Source organism: Salmo salar, chromosome ssa11 (assembly GCF_905237065.1).
Source record: "Salmo salar chromosome ssa11, Ssal_v3.1, whole genome shotgun sequence".
Taxonomy (NCBI): Eukaryota; Metazoa; Chordata; class Actinopteri; order Salmoniformes; family Salmonidae; genus Salmo; species Salmo salar.
This window is the reverse complement of record NC_059452.1, coordinates 91388804-91413284: the sequence shown is the minus strand read 5'-3', so window position 1 is coordinate 91413284 and position 24481 is coordinate 91388804. Positions and strand designations below refer to the sequence as shown.

General features: G+C 45.8%; 1 protein-coding gene across 2 annotated transcripts in view; it reads right to left on the bottom strand.

The window, feature by feature from the left end:
- Positions 1–24481, bottom strand: part of LOC106563431 (neuronal migration protein doublecortin) — a 124443-nt gene that overhangs the window by 73423 nt on the left and 26539 nt on the right. For both annotated transcript variants that reach the window (XM_014129000.2, XM_014129001.2), the window contains exon 3: positions 17975–18315. In XM_014129000.2, the coding sequence (XP_013984475.2) occupies positions 17975–18315 (341 nt within the window). The remainder of the gene's footprint in view (positions 1–17974; positions 18316–24481) is intronic.

Genomic DNA, 24481 nt, shown 5'->3' with positions numbered 1-24481 from the left:
CACCAGTACCAGCAGCCAAGCAGGGACCCCACAACTACACCAACTGAATTATTCAAAGCTCTTTTCTTGACACAATTCCAAACAATTGTTCATTCTCCCAGATGCTTTACAATCTGATAGCAGTGGATTAGTGAGTAATAAAGTCAAATCTATTCCTATAAACCAACAACTCAGCAATACTATTGAGAGTGCCCTCAAGCATATGGACAATTCTATAATTTCTCTAAAGGCAGTGAAAACATTTGTTTTCCTTCCAATATCCAGTCTAAAGAAATAGCGGAGTAACACAACCCAATTACCTAGTCCTAGGCCCAGACGCTTTGCCTTTGAAAGGAATTCATCTTCACAACCTTGGAGAAAGAGTTGGTAGAGGCACGGCTAAGAGAAGGCACTACAGCTCACCTCCAGGAAGAGAGCTGATATAGCAGGAATGAAACATGCACGCTAGTGTAACCTCGTTCTGATGTTGAATGGTGTGGATTACTGTAGCTATGATATGATTCATGTTATACAAGCCAATAAGAATAACAGAAAATATATGCCTCCCTCATTTTTCAGATAGCAGATGGGGTAATATTTCACAGTTTGACAGCAGAAAATTGGCGCTGTATTTGAAGCAAACATGTACTGCAAACAAAAGGTCCATCATTTGACTATTAATTATAAATCAGCACCAATGCCAGCTGGTTTCAAATTAAAAAATGCACCTAGGCTTTCGGTTTACAGTGTTGAAAGATAGAGTCGAATTCCAACAAAAATATATCTATACACGTCGATACATAGCGAACAACCTTTCTTACGACTGGCTTACCATTTTGTCTAAGAAACAAAGACTTAAGTTATGTCTGAACAGAGCAACACGATCTAATGCCAGATAATTATGGCTGAACACCAGTTCCTTGACTCTGACCTTGATTATTGTGCCAAATCTGACAAGCAGCAGGAAGCATTTCCCCCAATCCCAACTCTGGAATCATCTCTCCTTGTAGAACAGCCACGGGAGGTTTGGCTTGAATGCATTTATTCCCATATCACTTTTGGGCGGAAATAAATAAATGAACAAATGACTAGCCCTGAGACACCTCTTCTCTCTCTGCCTGGACTGTCGCCATCCCTACTGTTGCCCCGGGAAACCATGTTAATTCATCTCCATGCACAACAAAAGCAGAGCAATTAGTGCATTTTGGGTGAGATGGTTGGCTAATGTAATCAGGAAGGAGCACAGGTCTGGGACATGGAAGGGATCTAACTTATCTTACCAACACTTGAGACTCACAACTAATGTTAACGAGGAGTCAAAGAGAATGGAGTTAGAGTCAATGAGTAAACTATCAGTGATCTGCTCCTATTTCATCTGAAAAACAGATCTCAGTTGGTGACAGTCAGATGCATGTCTGCTTTCTATTACAGGATGCAGCTGTTTCATATGCATCCAGTGCTCCCCGTTCACAGTTATCTTACTATTAAACAATCATGCAAAGATTTATGTAACTCATACAGTATTGCTTAGCATAAGTCAAAAGAAACAACTGTAAACTTTGAGAGAACTTTGTTGGGGTTGTCTTGGGTATTTCAGTCAGCATGGACGGTCAGGTGAGCCAATCGATAGCCTGTGATACCTATTGATCTGCCGGGGGCTGTCTGTGGGACTGTGGGGCTTTGCTAGCTGTTGTTGTAGAGCCAGCACAGTAACAGCCAGCAGGCCTTACCACTGCTGTACTTTCCAGAAGACAGGGGCGAGAGGCGAGGGGCAAGGAGAGACAAACGAGGGATCTTCTTTCTACAGAGCCAAGCAGCCATGCTAAATCATTTCGGCAGCTCTTCCCAGCGCAATTTAGCAACATCTCAGATTCACTATATCATCTCCTTCCATAGACACAGGCTATGATATCGTGAAACAAAACAAGCACCATGTGAAATATTAAAGACCTAGGAACATGGGAAATGAGGTGTAGTAGAGGAGTGCATGCTGCAGTAGTTTCTGCCGCACTAGGCTTTCTCAGAGACATGGAGAGAGCGGGGGTAAGATGAGCAGAGTATTGTCCCCCATGAAATGAGAAGGGGGGCAGTGGGCAGGACAAGCATGCAGGTGGAGAAGACATGGCTAGGTTTTCTAGAGAAATCCATACATGTGCATTCCCAATGTCTGAGTTAATGGCTGAATGGCATTAGAAATGTGAAAGATATAAGACAGAAAATAAAGTCCTTTGTGAAAGTCGTAAGGAACATGCAACAGAACAATAGGTATTTATGTTTAAGCTGTCTCCACCACCACTACCCACACTATGCACCAGCACAGTGACAGAATAAAGTCCTGAACCTGAATCCAGAAGGAGCCGGTACATGATCTGAGGGCAACTCCCCACTCTATTCCTCCTCTGCAGACTCCTCCCCATGATTGATAGTGTGGGCTCTGAAGCATGCCTAAAACAGGACCCTTGTATCGTCACAAAACACTGCATTTCCCTCACCACTGCCTGAGTGCAGTTGATAAAGCACTGGGCTACTTTTTCCTATTGATTGTGTGAAAGGTAATAGTGTATGTGCTTTCATTCTTAATCACATCTGGTCTGTAATGTTGAGCAGAATGGATTACAACCTTTTTATAACAAGCCTAAATCACACTAGTCTGATAATCAACATTTGTTTCAGTTATTTTAATTGAAAGGAAGGAATTTGATGGCAAACTTCTTTGCCAGGGATTATTCTGGAAATATATGAGCTGCAGAAATAAAGGAAAATAACACATTATGTATTCCCTCTAGGTCTCTAAGAACAATATCACTGCCTGCACCTGCCCGCCCATCCAGCATCACTACTCTGGACGGCTCTGACTTAGAATACGTGGATAACTACAAATACCTGGGTGTCTGGCTAGACTGTAAACTCTCCTTCCAGACTCATATTAAGCATCTCCAATCCAAAATTAAATCTAGAATCGGCTTCCTATTTCGCAACAAAGCATCCTTCACTCATGCTGCCAAACATACAGTGGGGGGAAAAAGTATTTGATCCCCTGCTGATTTTGTACGTTTGCCCACTGACAAAGAAAGGATCTGTCTATAATTGTAATGGTAGGTTTATTTGAACAGTGAGAGACAGAATAACAACAAAAATATCCAGAAAAACGCATGTCAAAAATGCTATCAATTGATTTGCATTTTAATGAGGGAAATAATTATTTGACCCCCTCTCAATCAGAAAGATTTCTGGCTCCCAGGTGTCTTTTATACAGGTAACGAGCTGAGATTAGGAGCACACTCTTAAAGGGAGTGCTCCTAACCGCAGCTTGTTACCTGTAAAAAAGACACCTGTCCACAGAAGCAATCAATCAATCAGATTCCAAACTCTCCACCATGGCCAAGACCAAAGAGCTCTCCAAGGATGTCAGGGACAAGATTGTAGACCTACACAAGGCTGGAATGGGCTACAAAACCATCGCCAAGCAGCTTGGTGAGAAGGTGACAACATTTGGTGCGATTATTCGCAAATGGAAGAAACACAAAAGAACTGTCAATATCCCTCGGCCTGGGGCTCCATGCAAGATCTCACCTCGTGGAGTTGCAATGATCATGAGAACGGTGAGGAATCAGCCCAGAACTACACGGGAGGATCTTGTCAATGATCTCAAGGCAGCTGGGACCATAGTCACCAAGAAAACAATTGGTAACACACTACGCCGTGAAGGACTGAAATCCTCCAGTGCCCGCAAGGTCCCCCTGCTCAATAATACATATACATGCCTGTCTGAAGTTTGCCAATGAACATCTGAATGACTCAGAGGACAACTGGTGAAAGTGTTGTGGTCAGATGAGACCAAAATGGAGCCCTTTGGCATCAACTCAACTCGCCGTATTTGGAGGAGGAGGAATGCTGCCTATGACCCCAAGAACACCATCTCCACCGTCAAACACGGAGGTGGAAACATTATGCTTTGGGGGTGTTTTTCTGCTAAGGGGACAGGACAACTTCACCGCATCAAAGGGACGATGGACGGGGCCATGTACCGTCAAATCTTGGGTGAGAACCTCCTTCCCTCAGCCAGGGCATTGAAAATGGGTCGTGGATGGGTATTCCAGCATGACAATGACCCAAAACACACGGCCAAGACAACAAAGGAGTGGCTCAAGAAGAAGCACATTAAGGTCCTGGAGTGGCCTAGCCAGTCTCCAGACCTTAATCCCATAGAAAATCTGTGGAGGGAGCTGAAGGTTCGAGTTGCCAAACGTCAGCCTCGAAACCTTAATGACTTGGAGAAGATCTACAAAGAGGAGTGGGACAAAATCCCTCCTGAGATGTGTGCAAACCTGGTGGCCAACTACAAGAAACGTCTGACCTCTGTGATTGCCAACAAGGGTTTTGCCACCAAGTACTAAGTCATGTTTTGCAGAGGGGTCAAATACTTATTTCCCTCATTAAAATGCAAATCATTTTATCCAATTTTTGACATGCGTTTTTCTGGATTTTTTTGTTGTTATTCTGTCTCTCACTGTTCAAATAAATCTAGCATTAAAATTATAGACTGATCATTTCTTTGTAAGTGGGCAAACATACAAAATCAGCAGGGGATCAAATACTTTTTCCCCCCACTGTACCCTCGTAAAACTGACCATCCTACCGATCCTACCGATCCTCGGCGATGTCATCTATAAAATAGCCTCCAACACTACTCAACAAACTGGATGCAGTCTATCACAGTGCCATCCGTTTTGTCACCAAAGCCCCATACACTACCCACCATTGCGACCTATACGCTCTCGTTGGCTGGCCCTCGCTTCATACTCATCGCCAAACCCACTGGCTACAGGTTATCTATAAGTCTCTGCTAGGTAAAGCCCCGCCTTATCTCAGCTCGCTGGTCACCATAGCAGCACCCACTCGTAGCACGCGCTCCAGCAGGTATATCTCACTGGTCACCCCCAAAGCCAATTCCTCCTTTGGTCGCCTTTCCTTCCAGTTCTCTGCTGCCAATGACTGGAACGAACTGCAAAAATCTCTGAAGCTGGAGACTCATATCTCCCTCACTAGCTTTAAACACCAGCTGTCAGAGCAGCTCACAGATCAATGCACCTGTTCATAGCCCATCTGTATACAGCCCATCTATCTACCTCATCCCCATACTGTATTTATTTATTCTCCTCCTTTTGCACCACAGTATCTTACTTGCACATCCATCTTTTGCACATCTACCATTCCAGTGTTTAATTGCCATATTGTAATTACTTTGTAACCACCATGGCCTATTTATTGCCTTAATTCCCTTATTTTACCTAATTTGCACTCACTGTATATATACTTTTTGTTCTTTTTTTCTACTGTATTATTGACTGTATGTTTTGTTCATTCCATGTGTAACTCTGTGTTGTATGTGTCTAACTGCTATGCTTGATCTTGGCCAGGTCGCAGTTGCAAATGAGAATTTGTTCTCAACTAGCCTACCTGGTTAAATAAAGGTGAAATAAAAAAATAAAAATCAGTTCATATGAAGATGGTGAAATACCATGTGAGTAGTTATAATGGCAAAGATCTCCCTCCCTCCAAATGTTTCTGCTACACATGATCAGTAAAACTATAGAGCCAATAAACATGCATTGCACACATTTGAGTGGTTGGACACTGATTCCATGTCCCATTTCTATCCATACAGAACACAGATCAAGGAACAACTGCAGGGGAAGGACTGGCGGCCAATAACACCGTATACTGTGACTCCTCTGACGCAATGTGGCTTTGAGACGTGTGTTTGAATGTCAGAGCCTAATCCAGACCGGGCATTAGAAAATAGATTATTTTATATTAGTGTACATCAGCATTCTTTGGGGGGGAAAAAACTCTGAAATGCCTCAAAGTCCACAGTCAGCTCTCTGGTAACTGAACAAGCTTTTTGGTCCCAGAGAGATTGGGAAGGGATCAGGCGTGACAGCAAAGCAGAATCTTGGATACACTTTACCAAAGACTCTTTGAAAGTCAAACATCAATGTTCCCCAATAATGTAACTTTTTACAATACCATTTGTTCCAATATATCTTCGTATTACAGTACAGGTAATGCCACAATATTAGGATATTTGGGGAAATTCTATGAAAGGATGGTGTTTCTTTTCGAAATGGCATATATGTTTACCTCAACGGGGATTAGAATCCTAATCTTTGATTATAGAGCCATGTTTCAGAACCTCCGCTCCATTACTCTCCAAACAGCCAACTGAAATGACCTATTTACAAAAAAAAAAAAATACCTTATCTAGCCCAGCAGTCATGTGTGTGTTTTCCTGAGGGAGGTAGGGAGTAGGACTGTGATATTTTGGTGCGACCGGTGCTTTGAAGCCAGAGAAGAGGAAGCGAAGAGGCTGGTTTAAGGATAAGACAGGCCCATGGAAAGGAGGATTAGCAGGATTTAGAGGCAGTGTCGTGGGTGTGCAGCTCACAACACAAAATATGCTGTTTCTATCTTAGTCACTGTTCCGAAACTTTGAGAACCCTTCAAAGCGGAGACCATGACTTTATGAAAGCTTCGAGGTGGGAGGCAGAGAACACAAAAACACAATGAGCTGTAGGTCACTGAGGTCAATACACCTACTGTATTCTCTGGCTTAAATGGTTGTCTCATACACTATGGGATCTTCTGAAGCTTTTGTAAAATGGATGACACACCTATGACAAAAGATGAAGTAGGTCTCCATATGAGACAATGATAACAAACATTAAGACAACTTTGGTAAATCCAGTGTTCAGCAGCTCTGCTGACAGGGCATTGTAACAACGTGTACTGTAAGGGAGGGGGCTCTGCAGCAAATAAGAAGCCGTTTTCTGAAATTCCCATTAGCGGTGAGCTAAATTCAGTGAGGTTCAAATGATGGGAGAATCTGGAGAAAATAACGATGCTCCGACATGGACGCAGTGTTTTGACTTAGGGATGAAAGGCGACCAGAATAAGGGATGCGAGAAACAAGCCTGGGTACATTCAGCAAACAGGGCTGCATGCAGCTCATCAGCATATTCAGGCTTCACGTATTGTTGGGGGGATGGTGAGTCAGTGGAGGTGGACTCAGGCTCTGTGGTGGGTTTAGTGCCGTATTAAACAAGCTTTTCAGACGGCTCTCTGGGTGGTTTCTCCCCTGCTCTCAGTGTGCAGTTGGACTAACTACCCTAAGCAGAGCATGCTACTTAATAGAACTTAAAGTGAGTGCTTGTAACTGCCCTCTCAACAGACATATGAGCCCTTCTTCAGAGTAACACACTAGATTATTAATTACTGCAACAACAGCTGACACAAATACAGGTGCACTCGCGTGCGCACACACACACACACACACACACACACACACACACACACACACACACACACACACACACACACACACACACACACACACACACACACACACACACACACACACACACACACACACACACACACACACTAATCACTGTTCAGGGAGCCTAGAGGTGGATATTGGACCTGCTCTCTCTGTTACCTGCACTCCTCTGATTGTAATCTGATAAGGGCTGACTGAAGAGCCTCTTGCTGGTGAGGTCAAATGAACTCCTATTCTTTTCTCTATATAGAGGTACAGAGTGGCAGTAGGGTAGAATGTGTTACGGAGGTTGGGAACAGGGTCAGAATCCCCCATCCCTCTCTCCTTGTGCACTCTGGTAATTGAGTCAGTCCTGTGTATCAGGAAGCATCAGGCAGAGAGGACTGAGGCTGCCAGGGCTTATTTATGTTAAGATTGTTATGACACTGAAACATTCCCAGCAAAGTACTCAAAATAAATACACACTCAAGTCAAGGAAATCCCTGACGGAAAAATATTTTTGTTCCAATAATGAAAGTTGTTTGCGGGGGACAAAACAAAGGGATACTGAGTCAACAGTCTGGTCTTCTAATCTCTCCTACCTTGCAGAATGCCTCGCTTCTCATTCTTTATTTCTAACCTTATTATCTATCCAATTAAAAAGTCTAGAGGAAATGTTCTGATTTATATGCAGCTTGTTTTCTTCCATATAAGGACAAATACTGTAGGTCGCAAGGAGCGGTTACAATCACACACTCCGTTACAGGAGCGATAGTGTTGAGTGCAGACCACCCAGAGGAACCAGGGGTGAAGGAAGGAGGCCACGATGTGTAAGGACAACATCCTCTGGTCTTGTATTTCATAACCATGGCAGTCAAACCATCCTCAAATCACTACGTGACGTTACCATCTGTCCACTGGTCAGTACTATTATAATTAAACATGGTCTTAACAGTCAATCACCACTAACCTTTCTTCCTTAAGCACCAGCTAAGCCTAGCCACGAGCTGTTTACACCCTTACCGTCGATCAGAAAGTATCGGAGCATGAGGTCCAATATCAACAGGCTCAGAGACAGTTTCTATCTACAAGCCATCAGACTGCTGATCACTTGACCTGAACTGACCACCTGCACTGATTCTCAGCACCTTACTACACATGCACTCACTCAGGCAGGCACGCACGCACACACCCGCACACTCATGCTACACACACACATCCCAACTGCTGCTACCAGACTTATGTTTTCTAAATACGGCACAATTTAAAACAATTCCCCCTTCCCAAACACACGTAAAATATTGGACTATAAATTGGGCCTTCCTGTATTATACTGATGCTAAAATGCTTATTTTATTTACTTTGTTCATATTCTTATCTTTTCTTATTTATTACTGTTGTTGCATTGTCGAGACGAAACCTGCAAGTAAGCATTTCATTTGACGGTGTATACCACGTGTATCCTGTAGATATGACTAATAAAACATAAAACTGTTAAATTAACAGGTCCCTGCCTGTAAACGACCATGATCAGCCTATTACAGAGCTCTGATTGGCCCATGCTTGGTGCTTTCAACGGTGTTGAGGGCAGCAGTAGTGAAACAGAAGTCAGCCAGCCGGGCAGCCAGCCGAGCAGCCAGCCGGTCAGCCAGCCGAGCAGCCAGCCGGTCAGCCAGCCGGTCAGCCAGCCGAGCAGCCAGCCGAGCAGCCAGCCGAGCAGCCAGCCGAGCAGCCAGCCGGTCAGCCAGCCGGTCAGCCAGCCGAGCAGCCAGCCGAGCAGCCAGCCGAGCAGCCAGCCGGTCAGCCAGCCGGTCAGCCAGCCGAGCAGCCAGCCGGTCAGCCAGCCGAGCAGCCAGCCGGTCAGCCAGCCGGTCAGCCAGCCGAGCAGCCAGCCGGTCAGCCAGCCGAGCAGCCAGCCGGTCAGCCAGCCGAGCAGCCAGCCGGTCAGCCAGCCGGTCAGCCAGCCGAGCAGCCAGCCGAGCAGCCAGCCGAGCAGCCAGCCGGTCAGCCAGCCGGTCAGCCAGCCGAGCAGCCAGCCGAGCAGCCAGCCGAGCAGCCAGCCGGGGCAGCCTGCAGCGGCAGCCAGCCGGGGCAGCCAGCTCCGCAGAGTTATGGGGGCCAGCTGGTGCCTGATGTTCCGGAGGCCCCCAGGGTCACACATCACAGCTGTGATGTCACTAATGGGCTCCAAATGCTTCCGAGGTTCCTCCATGCACACACTGCTGCCTCCATGCACACACTGCTGCCTCCATGCACACACTGCTGCCTCCATGCTGCCTCCATGCACACACTGCTGCCTCCATGCTGCCTCCATGCACACACTGCTGCCTCCATGCACACACTGCTGCCTCCATGCTGCCTCCATGCACACACTGCTGCCTCCATGCTGCCTCCATGCACACACTGCTGCCTCCATGCTGCCTCCATGCACACACTGCTGCCTCCATGCTGCCTCCATGCACACACTGCTGCCTCCATGCACACACTGCTGCCTCCATGCACACACTGCTGCCTCCATGCACACACTGCTGCCTCCATGCACACACTGCTGCCTCCATGCACACACTGCTGCCTCCATGCACACACTGCTGTCTCCATGCTGCCTCCATGCACACACTGCTGCCTCCATGCACACACTGCTGCCTCCATGCACACACTGCTGCCTCCATGCTGTCTCCACTGAGACGGCCAGGCTGGCCATGTGGCTCTGACTGATGTGGCTCTGACTGATGTGGCTCTGACTGATGTGGCTCTGACTGATGTGGCTCTGGTGTTATTAGATTTATTCTGCTCATCCCCACAGGTTGTGGTCACTTGTTGATGTGGGCTAGATATGGGGGTTGGGGTGAGGGCAGTACCAGATGCCTGCAGCTATGTCTGTTCAGTCAGGATGCTTTATGATGTGGCCATGCCCCTTGTTCAGCTCATCCATCTCTCTCTCAAATCCTGTACTAGCGAGGCAGGGTAGGAGGAAGGAATGATTGTGAATACGAATGTGAGAGGTTAGGAGTTCTGCGGCTAGCTCCGTTACAGAATGTAAAGAGCACACTCAGCGTATTTTGCTGCGTAGCCATTGTCACAGACACCGAGTCAATCACTGTGGACTAAATTGCCATGACAACCGCCTCCACTGCATGCCTTGCAAACCCTCCCCTGATCAGAGGAGCAGAAAGAAAGAACCCTGCAATCTCCAGAGGGAAGGCAGATTTTCAGGCATTCAACCTGGGAACATTTAAACATGAAGCATATGTACCTAAACCATATCCTCTGATTCACCGGCCAAACTGGATGGGTGGCGGCTGGGGGTGGGGCTGGGGGTGGGGGGTGTACTGTGCTAAGACAATTGCAGCGTGACCTTGTGCAGGGAACATGGATGTATGAGATTGAATTGAGTGCTAATTAGCATCTATAGTGCCTCTTTGTAGGAAATGAGTTTACAAGACATATGGCCAAGCTCAGCTCAGGACCTTGATGCAATAACGAACATTCTAAAACGAGAGGCCACAACACAGTGTACTCATCACTTCCTTAAAGGAATAGATGATTTAAAGAAAGATTGGAGAGCTACTCCCAATACAGCAAATATTAGAAACGATTGTGGTGTAAGTCACAAAGAATCTGATCGACAATTTGCCTGAACTTGCTGTTATAAGCCAAGGACAAGCTACAAAAAACACCTGTTCTGGGAGAGCCCTCAAGTTAAAAGGACAGTGGCAGTTAGTGAGTCACTCTACCATGAACACAGCTATTAGGAGAAAATAGGGACAAAATGGCTGCCAGGAAAATAAGTCTCTCCTCCCTGATGTACCCTGGAAAGACAGGAGAGGGCGAATGAAGGAATTCACTCCAGCTTTTTAGATACAAGGAATAATTATCCCCTGCAGTGAATATAAAATAGATCCCAATTTTCTGTTTTTTAAACTGGAGAATGCATCCTGTACCCCATCACCCCGCCCCTGTTCTCCTTGGGTCTGAATGCGCAGGCTGTTGAGGAGAAAATTGTGGCGTTTTACTCACTGACAGCGAAGGAGGGGGGCGGCGACTGGTGGGGGGCTATATCTTCACATAGCAATAAACAGTGGTGAAGTCCGCATTCAAGGACAAATTGCTGGATAACATGCAATAAGCTGGCCCCACGAATCTGCCTCTCTCTCTCTCGCTCCCTTTTACACACACACTGTCTGTTTCTTATGCAAAGCACACACACACCCAGACAGTGTACAATGAACATGCCTTACATACATGCAGTACTTAACTTGGGCAGGAGTACTGGCATCTTAAATGTTCTAGCTACTGCTTGAGCTCCTGTTCCTCTTATGGAATATTAGCTCAACAGTATTGTGGTGCTAAATACAAACAGTACCTGTCCCCAAAATGAGTACAGACACCTATTTCAGTCCAAGTCAAGCACTGCATACATGGCAGCTGATATTGAAACACACACACACACACTGGATGTGGTGACTGATAGACCAGTCCACACCAGCTGGGCTCTCTTTGTGCTTCGGATGTGGTCTCCTAGCAACCAGTCACACCAGCTGTCAGTGTGCGGAATGGGAAGAGGAGGAACGGTGCAGGATCAGGGAGGGGCTGGCACTGCATCAAGACTCCCCCTACCATATCACCAGCAGCACATCGCCCTTGCTTCGCCTGCAGTCTGCAGCTAGCCTAGCCACCCCGCCTCGCCAGCTTCAGCACACAAAGAGAGCCCTAATACTACTCACATCGCAGTTTCATCACTCCAGAAGCGGAGGTGAACCCTACGTGTCTGTGCTTTACAATGACCCTCAGGACTGGAGACATTCTGAGAAACAGACACAGTGTATTATAATACACTTTGATTAGGCTGGTGAACACATGGTTAGAGTGGCTTTGTTACTGCTACACACTACGGCATCTGAGAGCCATGTGGGTTTAAGAGCGTACTGCGTAATACACAGACCAAAGGCAAACGTGTGGGTTTCACACAAAGAAAAAAACAGATGATATGGACAATCATATCACATCAAACTGTACATACGGCACATGCAATCATACAGCCAGCAATACAATCAGTGTGTGAAGTGCATCTTATTAAACATTCATAGCATGCAACAGCCAACAGATCCTAGAGATAGAGTTAGAGAGAGACAACAGATCCTAGAGATAGAGTTAGAGAGAGACAACAGATCCTAGAGATAGAGTTAGAGAGAGACAACAGATCCTAGAGATAGAGTTAGAGAGAGACAACAGATCCTAGAGATAGAGTTAGAGAGAGACAACAGATCCTAGAGATAGAGTTAGAGAGAGACAACAGATCCTAGAGATAGAGTTAGAGAGAGACAACAGATCCTAGAGATAGAGTTAGAGAGAGACAACAGATCCTAGAGATAGAGTTAGAGAGAGACAACAGATCCTAGAGATAGAGTTAGAGAGAGACAACAGATCCTAGAGATAGAGTTAGAGAGAGACAACAGATCCTAGAGATAGAGTTAGAGAGAGACAACAGATCCTAGAGATAGAGTTAGAGAGAGACAACAGATCCTAGAGATAGAGTTAGAGAGAGACAACAGATCCTAGAGATAGAGTTAGAGAGAGACAACAGATCCTAGAGATAGAGTTAGAGAGAGACAACAGATCCTAGAGATAGAGTTAGAGAGAGACAACAGATCCTAGAGATAGAGTTAGAGAGAGACAACAGATCCTAGAGATAGAGTTAGAGAGAGACAACAGATCCTAGAGATAGAGTTAGAGAGAGACAACAGATCCTAGAGATAGAGTTAGAGAGAGACAACAGATCCTAGAGATAGAGTTAGAGAGAGACAACAGATCCTAGAGTTAGAGAGAGACAACAGATCCTAGAGATAGAGTTAGAGAGAGACAACAGATCCTAGAGGTAGAGTTAGAGAGAGACAACAGATCCTAGAGATAGAGTTAGAGAGAGACAACAGATCCTAGAGATAGAGTTAGAGAGAGACAACAGATCCTAGAGATAGAGTTAGAGAGAGACAACAGATCCTAGAGATAGAGTTAGAGAGAGACAACAGATCCTAGAGATAGAGTTAGAGAGAGACAACAGATCCTAGAGGTAGAGTTAGAGAGAGACAACAGATCCTAGAGATAGAGTTAGAGAGAGACAACAGATCCTAGAGATAGAGTTAGAGAGAGACAACAGATCCTAGAGATAGAGTTAGAGAGAGACAACAGATCCTAGAGATAGAGTTAGAGAGAGACAACAGATCCTAGAGATAGAGTTAGAGAGAGACAACAGATCCTAGAGATAGAGTTAGAGAGAGACAACAGATCCTAGAGATAGAGTTAGAGAGAGACAACAGATCCTAGAGATAGAGTTAGAGAGAGACAACAGATCCTAGAGATAGAGTTAGAGAGAGACAACAGATCCTAGAGATAGAGTTAGAGAGAGACAACAGATCTGAGATTCAATCCAACAGAAGATCTAGTGCCTTTAAGCAGACAATGAACTTTTGACACCGTCTCTCATTTAGGAAAAACACCCCCATTTTGTATAAACGCTAAAGAGGATTGGCATATTATTCCTGTACTTCTCATGCAGGTATGGCTGTGATGGTGCAGTATAACTGTGTAACTGACAGTTAGGGATGAAGACGGCCATGAAAATAAAATAACCGTCAAAACCGTTTAAACAGGCTTACATTCATTATTATTATCATTTTTTTATGTAGATAAAGCAATTATTTAGCTAACTTAGTCGGTCTGTCTTTTAAACTGTCTACATCTCCTCTTTCCAACTGTCGTTTGGTGCTCCAGCAGCTAATCCCATGGTGGTGAAGAGGCAGTATCCTGTCTATAGGCTATGCCACTTCAGTTTAAAAAAAGAGTGGACTTTATTTTATACAATGCACATTTTCATTGCTTGCTAGTAAATACATAAATTGGTCTTCTCTTAAAAAAGGTTGATGTGTCTGACCATTGATGAATTATTCAACAGCAGTTGACTAGGTTGATCTGGCTCTGAGTCTATCGTCTACGGTATGTCCATTCTGAGAGTTTCCTAAAGTAGCCTGTCAAACGCTCCCGTCATGTAAAAGGCCTATTTTCAGTAAAGGCCCTTTCTAAAAAAGTCAATTATTTATTCGGAACAAGTTTGTTGTGTGAATTGAATTAATACATTTCTCTCTGCCTGTTTTTTTACGTTTGCAATGCATCAGTGCAGCAAGGTATGAATTTAGCCAATGTGATCACACCACACCAGAGGTAGGCTACACGTCTCTATCACCATTCAAACTTTCCCACCAGTTCATTGTAGACTATTTTATAGCTATTCAGCAAGCAAGAGGATCGATCGATGCTTCTCTTCTCCAATAGGCCTAGGCCTATTAGTTTAAAAAAAATGCTCTAAATAAGTTTCAAACTATATTGCTATTCATTGTGTACCTGGAAAGTATTCAGACCCCTTGATTATTTCCACAACTCTAGAGCTCTGTCAGAGTGACCATCAGGTTCTTGGTGACCTCCCTGACCAAGGCCCTTCTCCTTTGATTGCTCAGTTTGGCCAGGCGGCCAGCTCTAGGAAAAGTCTTGGTGGTTCCAAACTTCTTCCATTTAAGAATGATGGAGGCCACTGTGTTCTTGGGGACCTTTAATGCTGCAGAAATGTTTTGGTACCCTTCCCCAGATCTGTGCCTTGACACAATCCTGTCTCGGAGCACTCAGACAATTCCTTTGACCTCATGGCTTGGTTTTTGCTCTGACATGCACTGTTAACTGAGGGACCTTATATAGACAGGTGTGTGCCTTTCCAAATCATGACCAATCAATTGAATTTACCAAAGGTGGACTCCAATCAAGTTGTAGAAATATCTCAAGGATGATCCATGGAAACAGGATGCACCTGAGCTCAATTTCAAGTCTCATAGGTCTGAATACCTATGTAAATAAGGTATTTCTGTTTTTTTATTGTTAATACATTTGCAGTGCCCAGTCTGAGGTTTCTTTTGCTCTCTCTTTCTACTCTCGGATCTGAAACGGGATGTGTCTGTTTGGGTCTGTTTTTCCACTGGCCTTTTCAGAACAGGTCCGACTGTCCTCGGGTACAGTCAGAATTTTTGGGACCCGTGAAGAACTCTACTTTGAACAACATATTGCCACAGAGAATGAGGTGACGTTATGCGAATTGTTCGGAAAAGTGGAGGGCAAAACGCATCGGACCTGGTGTGAATGGTCTAGTGCTTCAAAATCAGAAATCTATATTCTTTCAGTAATTCTTCTCCAATCTGATGTTTCTTCATTTGTAAACTAGACTAATACTTAGAGGTAACAATAACTTGAATACTAATGAAATGCTTCTGATAATAACAACGTGTAATGGTAATAGTGAAGTTGCAGAGAAAAGTAACGTGTTTATTTTGAGTCTGATATGCGCCAGTCCCCCCTCCCAACGGTTATGACGGTAACCATGTACATTGGCCTGGCCAATTACCGTAACCTCAAATTCCAGGACCGTCACAGCCCTACATCCAGGTTTTGTGAGTTTCAGTTTCCTGGTTTGAGATCGCTCCAGACTGGGTCAGTGAAATATGCTGATCAGACTCAATGTGAGACTGAATGTGAATATAAATCCTGGACAGTATTGTGTACACATACAAACACGCATGTATGTGCGCACGCACAGACATAAGTCCAGCATGTTTCCATCCATATTGATCCATAGCTGCCTTATATCTAAAACAAAATACACAACACTACCTAGGCTCAAAGTGACAGAAATCTTAAGGGGTTACTAGGAGTCAGTGACCTGGGGCAGCCATGCAGTGAGCCTCTAGGGTGGGATATTAAAGTCGAATCAGCCTGCTATCTCCACACTGCAGCTCTGTCCTCCTCTAAAGCCTGCTGACTCACATCTGTCCATTACTAACAGGAATAATAATGAAGAAATAACAGAGATAGAGGGAACACAATCCCTTTCTCCTCAATCAGCAGAACATAAAGCAGAGGAGAGGAGATCTGACTTCCCCACAAAAGCAGAGAGACGGAGGGGATTTTCTTAGTTAGTCTGCCGACCGTGGCCTCAGATGCGTGTTTGATGACTGATACAATCAGAGTGGTCCAGACACAAGAGATTAGCAGTCAGTTTAACCATATCTGTAAACACTCAGCCTGGCTAGGACTGGGTCTATAGTACTGGAACCTAATTGAGCCTGGCTTCTTGCAGCACTGAGTGGTGTTGGACAGCCAGGAGAAGAGAAGACATTCTAACGAACAGGGTCAGATGCATTATGACGGGGCAGAATTGTCTTTTGCTCCCAGCAAGGACATGAAATCAACGATGCCATCGTTAAAAAACGAGAAATTGCAGATTCCGCTCTACCACTGCCGACACCCTTTAGAAGGTGGGTGTAATGTCCTCTCTCTATGTCAGGTCATCAGGGTGGTTTGTGCCTCCTAACGTGTCCTCTGTGTGTCTCTGGGGCTGACCAGGCCAGGGCTGTGGCTGCCTGCTGAGGTAGAGGCACTTTAACCTCTCAGAGGAGCCCTCACACACTGTCATTACCTCCATTTCTACTACTCTATTGTACCGAAAACCTTTAAAGCTGCTTTAAGAGCCTACGCACAGCTGGCCCTTTGTCTTTACAGCTGCTAATTGCTGCACTTTGAGTGGCCTCCTGGCAGTGTAAATAGATTCATATGGATATTAGTCATTTAAATGTCCATATGCTTTATGGTGCATTACAACCCCTCATAACAAGGCAATGTTCTTTTCATGGTTGGGCTGTAGAGGTCTATTCTCTCTCATCTGAGTCATGAAGATCATGATGAAACAGCCAATTCACATATTGATTATCAGTAACTAGCCTATATGGGTGTGTCCATTCCACTGCAGGTCTGGTAGAGAGCTGGGAGCCAAGGCAGCAAAAGAGTGGATCTCCTGCCTCCCTCTGTCTGCCTTCCTTCCTTTCTGACTGAGTGATGGATGGATCGCTGTGGGACTTTCTGATGTCAGTCCAGCTCTCTGAAGAAGCGTCAGTCCTTGATCTGAGCCATCTGCACCGTTTCTGATGACGTTTCCCACCTCAGCCAACTGGTAGGCTGCTTAGTCAGGTCAGGGATGTGTGGGTATGTCTCAACAGACAAATGAGTTGCAACTTGTCAGTGAGTCGCCCCCAACCTATGGACTCAACTTCCTGGTGCTGGTGCTGCTGTGGAGTGGTTGGTTTCTCTACACAGCACCTAACAACCCAAAAAGGGATGATCAACCTGCAGGAACACCATAAAGCTTGGCCCAGGCATACACCAGGTAACACCTCATTGTGGTAATAGGAAAACGTCTTTGGGATGACATAGCATGACTTCATCCTCTTCTTTGAATGATTTGAAATGACATCAGTATTTAAACATACTCTTTACTTATTCCAGCTTTTATCCTCTTATTCCAGTTTGCATGTTCCCTAGAGCCTCAATAGAAACTACCTTATAGGGACAGCAAAACAAACTATAGGGCATTGTCAGGCTGCCTCTCAATATCAACAGAGACAGAACTAAACACAAGAGACTTGTTAGGTATATTTTTGATTCATGTTTGTTTCAGATGTTTGTATAATGACTCCGGGTTAGTAGTGCTGAATGTGACCTTAGTCTGACATCTATCTGAGTCCAACTAACATTCTGGAGGTGAACTGGGCGTTGAGGTGTGCTAGTGTGAGTGAATGTGTGACCTACCTGCTTTCCGTCCAGTGTGTAGATCCTCTTGACCACTCCACTCTCCAGCTTGATGGCCTCTGTGATATCGGTGAGCACCTGTTCGAAGGAGTGCGCTGTCTTCTTGTTGAGCAGCACGCGGACGGCCTTCCTCGGCTTCACGCCACTCCGCATCACCGTCACCAGCTTGGGCCGAACAAACTCCTTACCCTCCCGGGCCTCGTTGGCCTGCTTGCTGGCCAGGCTCTGCAGGTTTTTCTGGCTGGCCGAGGCCTTCACGTTCACAGACCAGTTGGGGTTGACGTTCTTTGTGTAGTCGACCTTCTTGTAGACGTTCTCGGACGCACAGACATAGCTCTCTCCTGGGGGGGTGAGAGGAGAGACAAAGAGAGAACGTCGTAAGGAATATGAAATATTCAACTTTGTTTGATATAAACAAAAAAAATCCAAAAAACATTGGTTTCCAACTCCCTGAGGAAATATTTGCTTCAACAGGAACCCAACATCAGTACTATTGTAAGTAGAGGTGTGGAGTTAAAGCCTGTAGGATAACCAGCTCAGATGTCACATAGACCTTCGTGAGGGAGAAAATATCAACACATCTTCATGTAAATTTGCATCCCCACTACATCTGATCTAAATGCATGGATTCAAGATAAACTGAGGAGGACAGAAAAACAGCCTTCTACTCAAACAGGACAATCTAGCTCTACCGAATCTCATAGTGTGTTGGCAAACTAGCAGTTATTTTCCCAGAAGTTTAAAAAACCAGCCAGTGACGTGTGCTTCCACCCTGTCAGTAATTGCTATAGCATCTCCATGAACCTAATCCAAAGCATGGTGACCTGTGCACTGAACTCTCCCCCAATCATCAAACAGCAGGAGGAGACTGCTCTGTTAGAGATACGCCAGACAGTGATGGAATAGCAATCAAGAAAACTGACTACTAAAGAAAATGGATCCCAATGTGACGTCTCGCTCCTTCTTTGTTCTCCCTCCCCCCATTCTCTCAAACACATACAGAACATACAATATTGTAATGTCATACCACTCCATGAGTACTCCTCCACCATGCTTTATTACAGCAATGTGAAGAGGGCGTTATTACACCTAAGCTGAAGCATTAGTCCATACTCATACTCTGGACTTCCTGTTACATCACTCACACTCCACTACCTGCACTCTAGGGTCACCTGCATCAACACACGGTGACAATGACATGGTCCTCTTAGTGGGTGTATCAACTTCTTAACATCAGCTGATGGAATTACCTTAGATCCTAGGTGTGGTAATGCTCTCCAAGTTTTAAAAATACTGATTTTTATTTTTCACCTTTATTTAACTAGGTAGGCTAGTTGAGAACAAGTTCTCATTTGCAACTGCGACCTGGCCAAGATAAAGCAAAGCAATTCGACGCATACAACAACACAGAGTTACACATGGAATAAACAAAACATACAGTCAATAATACAGTAGAACAAAAGAAAACAAAAAGTCTATATACAGTGAGTGCAAATGAGGTAAGTTAAGGCAATAAATAGGCCATGGTGGTGAAGTAATTACAATATAGCAATTAAACACTGGAATGGTAGATGTGCAGAAGATGAATGTGCAAGTACAAATACTGGGGTGCAAAGGAGCAAGATAAATAAATAAATACAGTATGGGGATGAGGTAGGTAGATAGATGGGCTGTTTACAGATGGGCTATGTACAGGTGCAGTGATCTGTGAGCTGCTCTGACAGCTGGTGCATAAAGCTAGTGAGGGAGATATGTCTCCAGCTTCAGAGATTTTTGCAGTTCGTTCCAGTCATTAGCAGCAGAGAACTGGAAGGAAAGGCGACCAAAGGAGGAATTGGCTTTGGGGGTGACCAGTGAGATATACCTGCTGGAGCGCGTGCTACGAGTGGGTGCTGCTATGCTGACCAGTGAGCTGAGATAAGGCGGGGCTTTACCTAACAGAGACTTATAGATAACCTGTAGCCAGTGGGTTTGGCGACGAGTATGAAGCGAGGGCCAACCAACAAGAGCGTACAGGTCGCAATGGTGGGTAGTGTATGGGGCTTTGGTGACAAAACAGATGGCACTGTGATAGACTGCATCCAGTTTGTTGAGTAGAGTGTTGGAGGCTATTTTATAGATGACATCACCGAAGTCGAGGATCGGTAGGACGATCAGTTTTACAAGGGTATGTTTGGCAGCATGAGTGAAGGATGCTTTGTTGCAATATAGGAAGCCGATTCTAGATTTAATTTTGGATTGGAGATGCTTAATGTGAGTCTGGAAGGAGAGTTTACAGTCTAACCAGACACCTAGGTATTTGTAGTTGTCCACGTATTCTAAGTCAGAGCCGTCCAGAGTAGTGATGCTGGACGGGCGAGCAGGTGCGGGCAGTGATCGATTGAATAGCATGCATTTAGTTTTACTTGCGTTTAAGAGCAGTTGGAGGCCACGGAAGGAGAGTTGAATGGCATTGAAGCTCGTCTGGAGGTTAGTTAACACAGTGTCCAAAGAAGGGCCAGAAGTATACAGAATGGTGTCGTCTGCATAGAGGTGGATCAGAGAATCACCAGCAGCAAGAGCAACATCATTGATGTATACAGAGAAGAGAGTCGGCCCGAGAATTGAACCCTGTGGCACACCCATAGAGACTGCCAGAGGTCCGGACAACAGGCCCTCCGATTTGACACACTGAACTCTGTCTGAGAAGTAGTTGGTGAACCAGGCGAGGCAATCATTTGAAAAACCAAGGCTGTTGAATCTACCAATAAGAATGTGGTGATTGACAGAGTCGAAAGCCTTGGCCAGGTCGATGAATACGGCTGCACAGTAATGTCTCTTATCGATGGCGGTTATGATGTCGTTTAGGACCTTGAGCGTGGCTGAGGTGCACCCATGACCAGCTCTGAAACCAGATTGCATAGTGGAGAAGGTACGGTGGGAATCGAAATGGTCGGTAATCTGTTTGTTAACTTGGCTTTCGAAGACCTTAGAAAGACAGGGTAGGATAGATATAGGTCTGTAGCAGTTTGGGTCTAGTTTCACCCCCTTTGGGAATCTCAGACGATACGAAAGAGATGTTGAACAGGCTAGTAATAGGGGTTGCAACAATTTCGGCAGACAATTTTAGAAAGAGAGGGTCCAGATTGTCTAGCCCGGCTGATTTGTATGAGTCCAGATTTTACAGCTTTTTCAGAAAATCAGCTATCTAGATTTGGGTGAAGGAGAAATGGTGGGGGCATTGGCGGGTTGCTGTGGAGGGTGCCGCGCAGTTGACCGGGGTAGGGGTAGCCAGGTGGAAAGCATGGCCAGCCATAAAGAAATGCTTATTGAAATTCTCAATTATAGTGGATTTATCGGTGGTAACAGTGTTTCCTAGCCTCAGAGCAGTGGACAGCTGGGAGGAGGTGCTCTTATTCTCCATGGACTTTACAGTGTCCCAGAACTTTTTTGAGTTAGTACTACAGGATGCAAATTTCTGTTTGAAAAAGCTAGCCTTAGCTTTTCTAACTGCCTGTGTATATTTGTTCCTAACTTCCCTGAAAAGTTGCATATCACGGGGGCTATTCGATGCTAATGCAGAACTCAACAGGATGTTTTTGTGCTGGTCAAGGTCAGACAGGTCTGGAGTGAACCAAGGACTATATCTATTCCTAGTTCTACATTTTTTTGAGTGGGGCATGCTTATTTAAAATGGTGAGGAAGGCACTTTTAAAGAATAGCCAGGCATCATCTACTGACAGGATGAGGTCAATGTCATTCCAGGATACCCCGGCCAGGTCGATTAGAAAGGCCTGCTCGCAGAAGTGTTTTAGGGAGCGTTTGACAATGATGACGGGTGGTCGTTTGGTCGCAGACCCATTACGGATGCAGGCAATGAGGCAGTGATCGCTGAGATCTTGGTTGAAAACAGCAGAGGTGTATTTGGAGGGCGAGTTAGTTAGGATGACATCTATGAGGGTGCCCGTGTTTACAGATTTGGGGTTGTACCTGGTAGGTTCATTGATAATTTGTGTGGGATTGAGGGCGTCAAGCTTAGATTTTAGGATGGCCGGGGTGTTAAGCATGTCCCAGTTTAGGCCACCTCGTAGCACGAGCTCAGAAGATAGATGGGGGGCAATCAATTCACATATGGTATCGAGGGCACAGCTGGGGGCAGAGGGAGTTCTATAGCAAGCGGCAACAGTGAGAGACTTGTTTCTGGAAAGGTGAATTTTTAGAAGTAGAAGCTCGAATTGTTTGGGTACAGACTTGGATACTAATACAGAACTCTGCAGGCTATCTTTGCAGTAGATTGCAACACCGCCCCCTTTGGCAGTTCTATCTTGGCGGAAAATGTTATAGTTAGCGATGGAGATTTCAGGGTTTTTAGTGGTTTTCCTAAGCCAGGATTCAGACACGGCTAAGACATCCGGGTTGGCAGAGTGTGCTAAAGCAGTGAGTAAAACAAACTTAGGGAGTAGGCTTCTAATGTTAACATGCATGAAACCAAGGCTTTTACGGTTACAGAAGTCAACAAATGAGAGCACCTGGGGAGTGGGAGTGGAGCTAGGCACTGCAGGACCTGGATTAACCTCCACATCACCAGAGGAACAGAGGAGAAGTAGGATAAGGGTACGGCTAAAGGCTATACGAACTGGCCGTCTAGCACGTTCGGAACAGAGAGTAAAAGGAGCAGGTTTCTGGGCACGATAGCATAGATTCAAGGCATAGTGTACAGACAAAGGTAAGTTAGGATGTGAGTACACTGGAGGTAAACCTAGGCATTGAGTAATGATGAGAGAGATATAGTCTCTAGAGACGTTTAAACTAGGTGATGTCATCGCATATGTAGGAGGTGGAACAACATGGTTGGTTAAGGCATATTGAGCAGGGCTAGAGGCTCTACAGTGAAATAAGACAGTAATCACTAACCAGGACAGTAATGGACGAGGCATATTGATATTAGAGAGAGGCATGCGTAGCCAAGTGAACATATGGGTTCAGTGAGTGGTTGGGCTGACTGGGGACACGGCGATTCAGACAGTTAGCAGGCCGATGCTAACAAGCTAACAGTTAGTAGGCCGGGGCTAAACAAGCTAGCAGTTAGCAGACCGGGGCTGGAAAGCTAGCAGTTAATAAACCGGTGCTAGCAAGTTAGCCTTTGTGGGACGTCGCGATGGGGGTAAGTCTGTTTTTCTCTCTTCGTGCAGACGTCAACAGACCAGTCGTGGAATTAGTAGGGTTCCAAGTAGCTCTAGGTAGCTAGTAGGCCGCGGTTAGCAGAATGGGCCTTTAGCGGACGTTGCGCCTGAGGGGCCTGTTGGAATCCTTGGGCAGATTATGTCGGTATTCCAGTCGTAGAGGATCGGTGGGGTTCCATGCCCCGTACCGGCAGTAGAAGGGGTCCGGATATTGTAGCCCAGGAGTGGGCTTCGGTGGTAGCACAGGAGCCCTGGCCGGGCTAGCTTCAGGCTAATTGGTGCTGATCATGAAGACCTGTGGTTCTACTGTGACCTATAGGAGGAAGGTGGTTCTATTGTGACCTATAGGAGGAGGGTGGTTCTACTGTGGCCTGTAGGAGGAGGGTGGTTCTACTGTGACCTATAGGAGGAGGGTGGTTCTACTGTGACCTGTAGGAGGAGGGTGGTTCTACTGTGACCTGTAGGAGGAGGGTGGTTCTACTGTGACCTGTAGGAGGAGGGTGGTTCTACTGTGGCCTGTAGGAGGAGGGTGGTTCTACTGTGACCTGTAGGAGGAGGGTGGTTCTACTTTGACCTGTAGGAGGAGGGTGGTTCTACTGTGACCTATAGGAGGAGGGTGGTTCTACTGTGACCTATAGGAGGAGGGTGGTTCTACTGTGACCTGTAGGAGGAGGAGGGTCGTTCTACTGTGACTTGCAGGAGGAGGGTGGTTCTACTGTGACCTGAAGGAGGAGGGTGGTTCTACTGTGACCTGAAGGAGGAGGGTGGTTCTACTGTGACCTGAAGGAGGAGGGTGGTTCTACTGTGGCCTGTAGGAGGAGGGTGGTTCTACTGTGGCCTGTAGGAGGAGGGTGGTTCTACTGTGACCTGAAGGAGGAGGGTGGTTCTACTTTGACCTGTAGGAGGAGGGTGGTTCTACTGTGGCCTGTAGGAGGAGGGTGGTTCTACTGTGGCCTGTAGAAGGAGGGTGGTTCTACTGTGACCTGAAGGAGGAGGGTGGTTCTACTGTGACCTGAAGGAGGAGGGTGGTTCTACTGTGACCTGTAGGAGGAGGGTGGTTCTACTGTGACCTGTAGGAGGAGGGTGGTTCTACTGTGGCCTGTAGGAGGAGGGTGGTTCTACTGTGACCTGTAGGAGGAGGGTGGTTCTACTGTGACCTGAAGGAGGAGGGTGGTTCTACTGTGACCTGAAGGAGGAGGGTGGTTCTACTGTGACCTGAAGGAGGAGGGTGGTTCTACTGTGACCAGAAGGAGGAGGGTGGTTCTACTGTGACCTGTAGGTAGTGTACTGTAGGAAGAGCAGTAACGGGACCGGTCACTGTGGATCAGGAGTTTCAGCACACCAG